This window comes from Lissotriton vulgaris, chromosome 10 (genome assembly GCF_964263255.1).
Source record: "Lissotriton vulgaris chromosome 10, aLisVul1.2, whole genome shotgun sequence".
Taxonomy (NCBI): domain Eukaryota; kingdom Metazoa; phylum Chordata; class Amphibia; order Caudata; family Salamandridae; genus Lissotriton; species Lissotriton vulgaris.
The window spans coordinates 794,916,244-794,928,428 of record NC_141698.1 but is presented as its reverse complement, the minus strand read 5'-3'; the positions used below and the strand labels follow the sequence as shown (position 1 = coordinate 794,928,428).

Here is a 12,185-nt window from a genome sequence, read left to right as displayed (position 1 = left end):
ACCAGGTCTAACAGCCATCAAGCAAACGAAGGACAGCCCCACCAGGTGATGTGGTATAACGACCATCTCCCCATCCTGGTCAGGCCATTATAAATTATGATCAGGCAGCAGGCTCCAGCACCCAGTGATGGTGGGCCTTGCAGAACCCCCACCGGACAGTAGAGAACTGCCTGCTCGACCACAGTGCTAGAAACAAGCCCCAACCAGCCCGCTTGCTAAATGCAGGCCCACAGTAGTCAAAAGGATTCAGTGCAGTAGATGTGGGAGGGCTGCTATGAGGTGAGCAGAACAGCTGTGCAGCAGCAGGAGACTGCTTGACAGCCCTGATCCAGCTGAGCAGAGCGGCTTGATGTGCATGGCCCAGTTTTAACAAGGTCAGGGCAAGCATGAAGACTAGCCGACAAGTTGGAGACCGAAGCCCCAGCAGCTGATGTTGAGACTCCACCAGCAAGTGGGGGACTTGGCTGTATGACCACAGGAGCAGGCCCCAGTTTTTATCCAACAAAGCAGCAAGGGATAGAGAGCGGGAAGAAGTCCCTGGAGGAAGTCATCACAAGGCAGCAAGGTATGGAGAGGGGCCAGGCTCCCAAGAGCGCCAGAGGTTGATAATGCATGAGTGGGCAGGCTGCAGTTAGTGTTCAGGAAGACATGCATTATGAAGGGAGACTGCCACCAGCATTAACCTACTGGACCACCATCTCGGCGTGATGGCCTGTCCGTTCTACCCCACAGCCAAGATACCATGGATGGGAGTGGATTGTGGTGTGAGAGCAGCGATTATGCTCAGCGCAGCAAACATTCGCAGTTTAGGTAGCCATCTTCATTGCCAACTCTCTGGCGTTGCATCTCTCTACCGATATGTAGAATATGTAGCAAATTTAAAGGCTTCAATGGGACATGTACCAAGTCTGTCTTGGCTGACAAATGGCAATACTGATATGTAGAACATGTAGCTAATTTGAAGGCTTCTATGGGACATGTACCATGTCTGTCTTGGCTGCAAAGGGGCAAACCATGCTCACTAGACACAGTGCATCTTATAGAGGACTTTAGAAACAAACCTTTTTTGTACAGGAAGCTATGTTCTCTAGAATGAAGGCATAGAATATTCTTACTACTGCATCATGACATACCAAACTGTTTAGCACCAGCCTGCATATCCTTGTTTAAAAGTCAGGTAACTTTAGATTCAATACACGCTGACAGTTAAAACTGTTTTTTAAGGCTGGGGATAGACCTGTCCGAACTGATTTTAGATAGATACCACAGGGAATAATTTGAGATTTTTGGTAAGATTCAAGTGAAAGCTTTCAGAGATGCTAGGTTTTATTCTACATAAAGTCTCATTGGAAAGACGCCATACTAGCTAAATACCCAGGAAATTAGACAGAAGGCGCAAATGAAGTGTTATTTTCTTAACATGAAGTTCCTTCATCCACGTATCAATGGAGATGTTGTTGTTATTGTTGAGCAGTAACAATATTTCCAATGTACAATTGTGAACCATTAAGAATGGGTTAGTCGTCCACTATTCAAGCGCACTGAGTGTGCTATATGTGGTCAATGTATGATTTAGGATCCGTAGGTGGTATCCATACCTAATGTTAAAAATAACGTTCCTTCAATTGGTGATTGGTAACTTTTTAATTTTACAAATGGTACATACCTAATTAGTTTGCATGCTAGTTGGAACGGATTACAAAAATAAGAAAAGAAATGTACGATAGATCATTCTTGCTAAAGGATACACCAGGAGCAAGAATGTGTTTACATATATTTTTATGATTCAAGTATTTCTCAATCAGTGTCTTTATCACATGACTCTGTGGTAGCGCTTTACTGTGGTATATAGAGAACAGTGAATCAATGGTAATATTACTAATAAGGGTGAGTTTGATTGCAATAAAGGAAGTAATCACTAAGAATAAACAGTAACCAGCAAGAGAATTAAGTAATTTGTATAATCAAATAGTTAGTAATCAATGGCTGACGGAAGGATTTATTTGCATACCATAGGGTAAACTATGTTAGTGGACCCATAATGCCTTTAATTTAATTTACTTCCTTGTGTGTTATATTTTCATGCTGCATTTAGTACGGGACACTGAGAACTTTGCCTTTGCGATGTCTTGGATACCATATCAAAACTGAATTTGACACACCGAAATGAAAACTTTCAATATAACTGATTTTTCTCCAAATCAATGCAACAAAATGGATTGTGACTGGCTCAGGTTTAAAGCCTCTATTTTTCATTCCTAAATGAATAGCTTGGCTGAACTTGAAGACTTCATACATATCACGGATGCAGGCCTCCAGAGGCAGGTCCAAGATGGAGATTTTACTGGACTGACTGAGATCATGGGGCATCTTCTGGCTGTGAGAGACAGACAGATAGCAACTGATGGGCTATTTCAGCCTCTGAAAGAAACCATTTCACTGTTACAGACATATGGACAACAGCTACCTGAACAAGTTTACAACCAACTGGAGGCAAGTATATGCACATACCACACACTCCCATCATACAGTGTCATTGGTAGCCCTCTCACCCGTGTCAAGTTAACCCATACAATACATCTAGTTAATGTTGACTGAATGCATTAGAATGAACAGCACATTCTTATTTTGCACAAATATTTGAGCAAACATTTTTAGCAAAAACAACTTTATGGGACACCCTCCTGTCAGATAGCTCACAGAATGTGTAAAGATTGTTTGAGGCAACTCTGTTGGTCAATCATCTTGGATCAATCATCTTGCAAAGTGAAGGATTCTATACATTATGCATATTTTGACAATGAAGCAGTTCAATCTTTATTTAGGTCTTTTTTATGTAGTTTGTGCAATAACTATTCCTTGAGGTATGAATATATGTTTCAAACAATCAGACCATTGTCGCAATCAAACGTAAAATTAAGCTCAAAACTGACTTTTTTTTATTTGCTCTGATAATTGAACATAGCAAGCCACAGGCTGCCAAGCACTGAATTGGCTGGCGCCATTTTCAACATATCTGTATCAGTATATGAAACGGAACCTTCTATTTAAATCTGAGAAGGTTTGATCGCATGTTTATTTACCTGGAATATCTACCGCAAAGATACTTTTTGAGAGACGGCAAGTGATTAAACTTAAAAATATTTAAAACTGGCTGCAAACCTTGTAGACTAAATTCGTGAGTACTGCATGAAACACATTATAAATAGTAGATCTTCCGGAACAAGCTTTATCTATTAATTGAAATATTATTTATATTAATGTGTGTGCTCCTAATGCATATAAACTCTCATGCATCTATATATTTAGTCGCAAACATGAAAGACCTGATCAGGGCTGCAACCTTTAAATTTGTGGCATCATTGCCTTCCTGGTAGGCGCCATTAGTCGGACCACACACACATACAGCCTTCATGTTATGGTGGTTTCACGATCAAATTTACAGCACAGTCCACGAACATCAACGAAAACACATCAAGCCAAACAAACATTCAGAGTTTTTCAATTGTTTACTAACACTCACCACAAGAGTTTCTTAAAAGTTGTACGAATTAGAGCTTAATTTGTAATTAGGCCTGTGGTCAAAGCAATTAACGGTCTTTGCTTCAAATACTTAGGTTCTGTAGACTTAAATCAATGTCATGGCACTTTAATCTACTACCAGATGCTCCCTTCCTCTTTTTCTCACTCTTGCTGGGTTTCTAAGTAATTATGCCATCACCATTTAATTGTATTGTCATTAAGTACACCTAGGGCCTGATTTAGATCTTGACGGACAGGTTAGTTGGTCACAATGGTAAGGGATATCCCGTCTGCTGGAATAGAAACGTCACAGGAAATAATGGGGTTTATATTTCTGCGGATGAGATATCTGTCCCCATTGTGACGGAGTTGCCTGTCCACCAAGATCTAAATTAAGTATCAGTGGTGAATTTCGGTCTGCTTGTGGTGCTTGCAGCGTTTTCTGCACTTTGCGTTACACGGAGCGCGCGGAGTGCCCAAAACTGCGCTCCGCGGAGCAGAGTTTTTTCCCTCACTCGTGTTCGTCAACGTCAAGTTGGCGAGCACTAGCAAGGAAAATCAACCTCCAGAGAGAATTTTCAACGGGGCGGTCATATTTCTCATTGTGAGTGGTCGCGTATGCTCGCATTGAGAAACCATCCGTTAGCGTTAAGAAAGCTACTGCACGAGTAAAAAACCACTCGAGCGGCAGAAAGGAAGAAGTGCCCACTTGTGCTGTGCATGGTGTCGTTTGTGATGATTTCACAGTGCGGACAAGCACCTGGCACTGAAAATCGCAGCAAATGGCATTTATTTAACGTACTCCGCCAACTGCGGAGCTCCGTGTAGCCCTGGCTTAGTTGTTTGGCACTTTGCGGAGTTGCAGAGCTTCACCCAGACTTAACCTAAATCAGGCCCTTAGTCACATACTCATATAAAGTCTTGCACATTTTACAGTTCTCATCCTGTCTTTCATTCAAATATTTTTCACCTCCCACAAGCAATGGCGGGAGTGGCAAATTGAGGATATGCGAGTATGGTGTGGTGGGAGGTACAGATAGCTTTGTGTTTGCTTGTGTTGATATGAAGCCCTTTTAATATTACATATCATGTCCCTCAACAGGATTTACCAGAAAAATGGAACAATACAAAGAAAATTGCCATTTCTGTGAAGCATGAAGTTACTCCTCTTCAAACAACAGAAGTCTCCCTGATTAGGAAAAAAAGCATTTTATTTGACGTAAGAACGTTTTTTACATCCAAAGGTTTTCTCTTAAATAAAATTGTAGTTTTTGCAAATTATATTTATCTGTATTTCTTGTTATCAGATCAAGCAGAATAAATTCAGACAGAAATTTCGGATGGAAGCCCCTTTCCAGTTTGATGCTGAGAAACCATACACCATGCTTGATAAGGTAGGAGTGAAGCGGATTACTCTGCATAAGTTTAGAAATCCAGTAATTTGGAAAGTTGCAAAATGTATAGTACAGAAGGATTTTACATTGATAACTCAGTAAAACCGTCTATTATGTGTTGCCTTAGGATGCTTCTCAGTAGTGTCAGAAGTAAGTATGAAACAGATTTATGTATGTCCCTGGCAAATTCAGTTAAACAGGTCTTGACAAATACTCTGTAAGAATGTTATCTATAGCTTTTTTTTCGAGTTATGTTATGGAACATAGTCTGACTACAAATAGGTTTCAAAACAGAAATCAATCCGCTTCCTTAGATATCTTAAAGAGAAGGGGAACAATTGCTGTTTATATTTTATTATTACTCTAAGCTAATATATTTACCCCCCAAATGTCATGCTATAAATGCTTTGATGTGGGTAGGTAGGCTAGTGACATTTACACTTAAGTGAAGTAGTACTGTAAACTCTTACAGGGTAGTTTGTTATTAAAAGTACAATCATGCCCACATTTTCAAACCAAAGTTGTCTTTGCTATATTTATTGACTACATATAGGAACAAGCATTTACAATGCAACGGTCTCGCCTTTGCAAAAGTTAGAGCTATTGGCATTGTAAATGACAAAAATTGTATTTCAACAGTTAAATAAATGGCATTGTCATTTACAATGCCAATAGCTTAATCTCTTGCAAATGCAACACACAAACGCACAGACCCACACACACACGGAGCCCCACACACGCAGACCCACCCACACACACACACACACACAGAGCCCCACACACACACAGATCCCCACACACACAGAGTCCCCCCCCCACACACAGAGCCCCCCCACACACACAGAGCCCCCCACACACACAGAGCCACAAACACACACTCACACACACACAGCCACACACACACACACACACATAGCCACACACACACAGATTCATATTTTCGTGGTTTTACTCGCAATGGCTGCTGTACGTTATTAGTATTTCCACTGTTTCAATAAAGTGACATGCCATTAAGTCAATAGGCAACAGTACTGTGGGCATTTCATTTCTGAAGCCTTCTGCCCTCTCTCTGCCTGCCTCACATTACTTCATTTAACTCGCAGCCTTGAGGTGCTAAGCCCCGGTTGCTGAGTGGACTACACTGCGAGTTAAAAAGGAGTTTGTGGGCAGAAAGCAGACAGTTCGCAGCCAATTTCTAATGTGCAGCAGTAATTGTAACTTGCACGATTAACAATAAAAAAACATGTACGTTGGACAGCCCTTGTCACATCCCTGTCAGATACAGTCGTAAAACCTGCATGCAAACAAACGTGGCTAACAAAGACTAACTCAACACACCGTCTAGCTCGCAGGCTCCAGCGCGGCCAGGGGCGGTTGTGATTACCCCCGGGGCACTCTACTGTTTGTTAAGTGGCCAATGTTCCCGCCGTGGAATGCAGACTGCACCGTTCTCTGTCCTGAAGGGATCAAACGGACCCTTTCCATTTAAGTTCTTAATACATTAAAAACATGCCCAGTGTTGATGAAGCAAGCGTCTGGAGTGTTCGAATGTGCACAACAGCAAATAACCCTCCTTAGAGACGTAAAGAGCAAACAATTAGCACATTTTCGTGGTCTGAGGCAGCAGCAAGGTTAAGCTCTGGCTTGGTACATAAAGCTTGCAGCGAGCGGCTGTGAGTCATGCAGCCCCCCGCACATGGCCCCACGCTGACACAATTGTTCCTGAGCTGAAAGTGTCTGGAGGCACACGGCAGAGCCTGACTGATGCACATCCAGGGCTGCTGAGCAGGGGCCTCAGCCCCCTTCGAGGCATTTTCTCCGCATTCCTGTCAGGACCTTTGGGAAGCCCCGTCCCTTTCAGACTGGGCGCCTCGACTTCCTGTTGGGGTAAAAGGTTCCTTATCGACCAGAGGGCCCCATAAAGAAGATAAGAAACCTTTTACTTCAGCAGTAAGTCAAGGAACCCAATCTGAAAAGGACGGGGCTTAAAGAGAAAGAAGAACGTCACTAGGACCTCTTCTCCAATGGCGGGCCACCATTTAGGAGGGCGGCCAATGGAAAAGAGGGGTGGGGTTTAACCCTCGCTAGTGAAGTTCACTCTGAAACATAAAATCTCGCAAGCTCAATTGCGCATGTGTGTAGTACGCCACACGAGACCTAAAAATGATAATTGGGTTTTGGGAGAGAGAGAGCACATATTTGTGATGGAAACTATGACTGAGGTCTCACAAGGCCCAGTCTGTCCCACACAGTTAATTCAGTTTATGTAACTAAAGCTTGGCATAACATTGGTAGCCTATCTCAAGAAATTAGTCTTTCCTCAGAGAATGAGAGACAGGGAGACAGACTGAGAGAGGGAGAGAGAGAGTTTTGAGGAAACTGCAGGATGGAGGTTTTGAATCGCTAGACAAATGAAGAGTGATAATTGATCAAGAACAGTTCAATATGTGATGCTGTAAAACAATGCTGTGTAGAGTCCTTGAATTGGGCACAAGTGCCTCAAGTGGTGGCAGCTCAAAGATTCAGTGGGCTGGACTTGTATCAAGCCCAAGTTTGACATAGATGAGGTAAAAGGCTAAACACTTTTAATTCTTGTGGCTAAATTGTTGAAACATTCTAGGTTTCTTTAAGCATAGTTGTACTGAACAATACCTCATTAACAGTTTTTCTGGGCAGATCACTTTGGACAGTTTCTTCAGTCCCCTGGGGTCTCAAGGTCACCAGGAAAGGAATTTCCAGGCCATTCAGTAGTTACAAGCAGTCAGGCTCTTCTCTGTACGGCAGTTCCCGGACATCCTGGGCAAGTTCTTCCAGCAGGCATGTAGCTTTCATGTGAAGGGTCCTGATTTCCCTGTGAATCCCAAGGGAGTACATTGTAATTAACAGTTGTAGAGAAGAACTGGATTCATAAGTAAATAATTGAGCTGAAACCCACACTCTCCAAAACTACATATATATCTGATGCATGGCTTCTTTTGAATGAATAATAATTTGTAGACAGCAGTGCACAGATCAAACCTGCATGCTCAGTCTGTACTTGGCCTTTTTGGTATAATCACACCATTATAGCACAATTAATATCTTGCATCAAATTTACCTTTGCACTCTATTGTTCAATGACAATTGGAAATAGATCAGTAGATATATGGTAGTCCCTTTATTTACTAAGGGGTCTATTACAATCTCTTAGGAAACTCTTACCACCTAATCGGGTATGGAATCGTTTCCGAACTAATCAGATTCTGCGAGTCCGACCGAATATGATGCTTCCAAAAAACCTTCGGTCGGGTTCCCATTAACTTCAACTGGAGCCTGTGTTCCGAGTGAGAACACAGGCTCACATCCAAAAAAGGGGTGGTTCGGGAGATCCATACACCCTGTGATGGGCACACCATGGTGCCTGCCACACTGTGCATGGTTTAACAAGGGCTCCCATAGGTACCTCCACAGGTCCCAAACAGAGACCTCAAGGTGAAGGCGGCCTGCTATGGGCCCCAAAAGTCAGGTTCCGACAGCCGTTTCGTGTTGGGCAAACTGAATCGGAATGGTTGTCCAAATTGGTCATCGTAATTGCTCGTTCAGAAACCGTGTCCATAGAGCTGTACAAATCGGCTCTGAACAGCTCTGTCTGTCGGAATGCCATTTGGAACCGATTCGGCCAGCTCGAATGATTTACTTGTATCATAATCGGTCGTCCAGAAAGGTGTCCGATTCGGTCAGTAACATAAAATCAACCCCTGAATGGGAGCTGTCCTCTAATGTGTATGCCTAATAACATAACTTGGTAATCTGCCTTAGAAATCCATATATCACCCGTAGAAAATTCCACTATAACTGTCAAAGGCCTTCTCTTCATTAAATTGGTTTACTTCCAGGTCAAGGTTTCCTCAAGTAGAAAATCAACCATGGCGCAAAAGAAGTGTGTGACAGATCATTCATGATACTGAACTAGCACTGATCACAATGTATCAAGCCAGAAAGAAATTGATTTGTTCTGTTAGCAAAGGCTATTACAATTATCTTTGAAACTGCATTGGTTAGTGACATCCGCTAAAATACCAGGTAAAGCAATATTATGATGGCAAGAAATGCTATGATGATGGATTCCTTCCATGACTGAGGAGTTACTCCCTTACCTTCTATTGATACGTATTGATTTGCAGAGGCATTAAACCATACTGGGTTATAGTAGTGCTACCAACCATGTTATAGCTTATCAACAGATTACAACAGCAATAATTTCAGAAAGAATGCCAGGTATTTATTATTACTCAATTTTACCAGGGTATTTCTTAAAATAGCTTAAAGAAGAAAGCTTTTTAAAAAGTCAAGATGCATGTGTTAAAAAATGCAGTAGTTCCATTCCACTTGCTCTAAAATCAGTGTGCTTTCGAAGTGGGTTTGCTGGTAGAAGGCAGAAGCACCCTGGAACATTGTGCTCCTGTTTATTTTGGAAAGGGGTAGGTGTCATTATACCTTTGGGTTGATAAACAGCTCTGACAGCCATATTTAAACATTGGAGGTATTTCAGCAAACAAATCATACATTCTTACCTGTGTACCCTATTTGGTAGTTGTGCACACAGTTTAGTATAATTGGTAAGCATTGAGGCACACCAATAGTGGTTCTGAAGCATAGATATTTATTAATATTCAAATATATACTCTACCAGGGCTAACGCCATTGGATCCTACCAGTAAGTCTTAAAAACACAAAATTCTTACAAACCCCTTCACCTCCAAAAGATATGCAAGGATGGCTGCCACAACCTGAGGCTAGCTGTCCAAATTAACCTCCACATTTGTTCTTCCATATCTGGGGTGAGATCTGTGTCAATCTGTGGTGTCTAAAGTATATCACACCAAAAGCTTAGTGCTGCCACAGTGATAACGACTTTCTTTTTATCCTAAAGAAGCTTGAGGTATTTGCTAAACATCAGGTTCCAGACCCCCAAATATATATATACCACTGGAATCTGAGAGCAGTGAAACCCACACCCCTAGCCAGAAAGTATAGAATCTGAATATCCTTTCCATACATGATGCTGAAGCCCAGAGACTTGAGAGAATAATCAGGCTCATTATATATGTTAAAAAGGTCCTGTCCAATACCCTTGTATGACCTGTCAACCAGGAATAATTTAGGTCCATAATTCAACCGCAAAGCCTGCCAGGGATCCATCGAGGTACCCTTGATTTTTAAGGCTGCCTCAACATTACCCAGTTAGGAATTATTAGTTAATGAGTCACTATGCAAAGTGTAATGTTTGGGGAGTTTGTGTCTCAAGAGATTGATTAAATAAGTGTCAGAATATATGTCCCTTTGACTTTATTTCCGTAGCTCTGGTGACAATATCCCCCGACCTTGCTTTTATAGGTCAGAGGAGACTGAGACGTCCAGGTGCATGCTTCAAATGGATATTATCATCTTAGGTCTGCAGGGTGGCTGACATAGTGAAACAATTTCAACAGTTATGACCTGCTAGTATTAAGAGTCAAATACTATAGTTGATTGTAAAAGAATCCTGAACAAACCTTGGCATTTCTTCTGGCTTATGCACTACTCAACACTCCACTGAATCAAATACTTTTGCTGTAGAATATTTGATGACCTCAGTAAAGACAGTAAACTCTATTTTTCTCCCAGTATTTATGCTATTGTTCTGTGGTGTAAAAGCAGATTTCCTCCATTTTTCATGCTATATATTTCTCATGCAATATATTTCTCAGATCATTTTGAACTGGTAAGGTTGTATTTTCAGAACTTTTTCGGAGTGTAGCTTGTTTTTGACAATCCATTTAATGAGTGTAAGACATCTGCCTTTCTTGCACGGTGTCATCAAATTGTTCACTTTTTGCTGGTTTCATAATCTGTGAACATTAGCCCTGCTAACAAGGAGTAAAGGTGCCAGTGCTCTGCCATTTCAACATGATTAAATTGATTTATTTCTTATTAGCACATTGCTTATAAGTCTCTAATATGTATGGCGTGGAAAGTGCTCCCAGTGCCTGGAAGTTAAATGCCACTTGTAGACTGCAGCTCCTATTGTTCCATCTACTATAGTGGCAGAGCAAGCACAGCTCGAGGCCTACCTGCTGTAGTCTTAGTAATGCAATGTAAAACCTGCAGTGCAACCTGTCAAAATAGCTCTTTGAAATATCAGCAAGTCACCCCTATGTAGGCCTTATAGCCCACACAGGATGGTACATGGTATTTAAAGGTAAATACATAGAAAATTAACATTGCCATATCCATACAGTGACAAGGCCCAATCCATACAGTGACAAGGCCCAAAAAGCTATTTTCACTGTGGCAGGCTTAGTTGGCCTAATTTTTTAAAACCGCATATAGATTTAAAATACTAATACTGTGTCTCAAGAATGGGACAAGCTAAATAATAATTAAACCACTATTTTATTAATTAATAACCATCCAATTCAGAAGTGAAGTTGGATTTGTATTAAATATTCAGTACAATTAATTATTAGAAAGATACCTTTCTCTCTCCTTACAGCCTGGAGGCTAACCTGTTTTAGCTCTCCAACAGTACCCCAACCAGGATTAGTACTGATGAGGTATGAAAACTGTTTGCAGAGCAGAGACAATGGCTTGCTTATAGGGAGGGACCTAATTTACTTTAAAGGCACCTCGCTTGTTACAAGGAAATGTTAGGTGGCATCTGGAAAGTCCCCAGCATTTGGCTACTCAGGCTGCCACCAAACCCAGTTAGGGGGATGCTACCCCCTGTATAGGTTTGGAGTGACCACAGAGGTGTGAACTGCTCACATACAGACTTTGAGCAAGTGGAGGAGGGTTTCCTTGTCTTGGATATTGAAGAGTGAGGGGCACGGTGGAATTGTTTGCAGTAGGAAAAATAGGAACTGCTGCAAAAGAGGGTATGGTTACCCCTGGGAACTTTTACCCTATTTGTTAGGGATGCACCATGAGTTGCCCCCACCCACTAGCTGGTGCCAGACATAAATGAGGCACCTCCAAACACCAACCTCCGAACACTTTCCGGACATTTGATAGAACCTTTGGTAGAACAGAAGAGGACTAGACCTGCTGACTGTGGCCTGAGAGGAACCCTGAAGGACAGGCTTTGCTCCCCCACATCCAGTTCAAAGAATAACACTAGGGGTTAGTTAGATGACTTCTTGTGTAGCTACAAGGTCATAACAGGCTACAAGAGGCCTATTCCAGGAAGTGCCCAGCTGATCAGTATCAAATTGACCTGCTTCGGACCCTGATGGTGACTTCTGCTGCATT

At 41.9% G+C, this 12,185-nt stretch overlaps 1 protein-coding gene across 1 annotated transcript in view; it reads left to right on the top strand.

The window, feature by feature from the left end:
- The window catches only part of DNAH11 (dynein axonemal heavy chain 11), a 3,435,931-nt gene that overhangs the window by 955,630 nt on the left and 2,468,116 nt on the right, over positions 1-12,185 (top strand). The window contains exons 19-21 of the mRNA XM_086939827.1: positions 2,271-2,493; positions 4,625-4,741; positions 4,830-4,916. Of these exons, the coding sequence (XP_086795953.1) occupies positions 2,271-2,493; positions 4,625-4,741; positions 4,830-4,916 (427 nt within the window). The remainder of the gene's footprint in view (positions 1-2,270; positions 2,494-4,624; positions 4,742-4,829; positions 4,917-12,185) is intronic.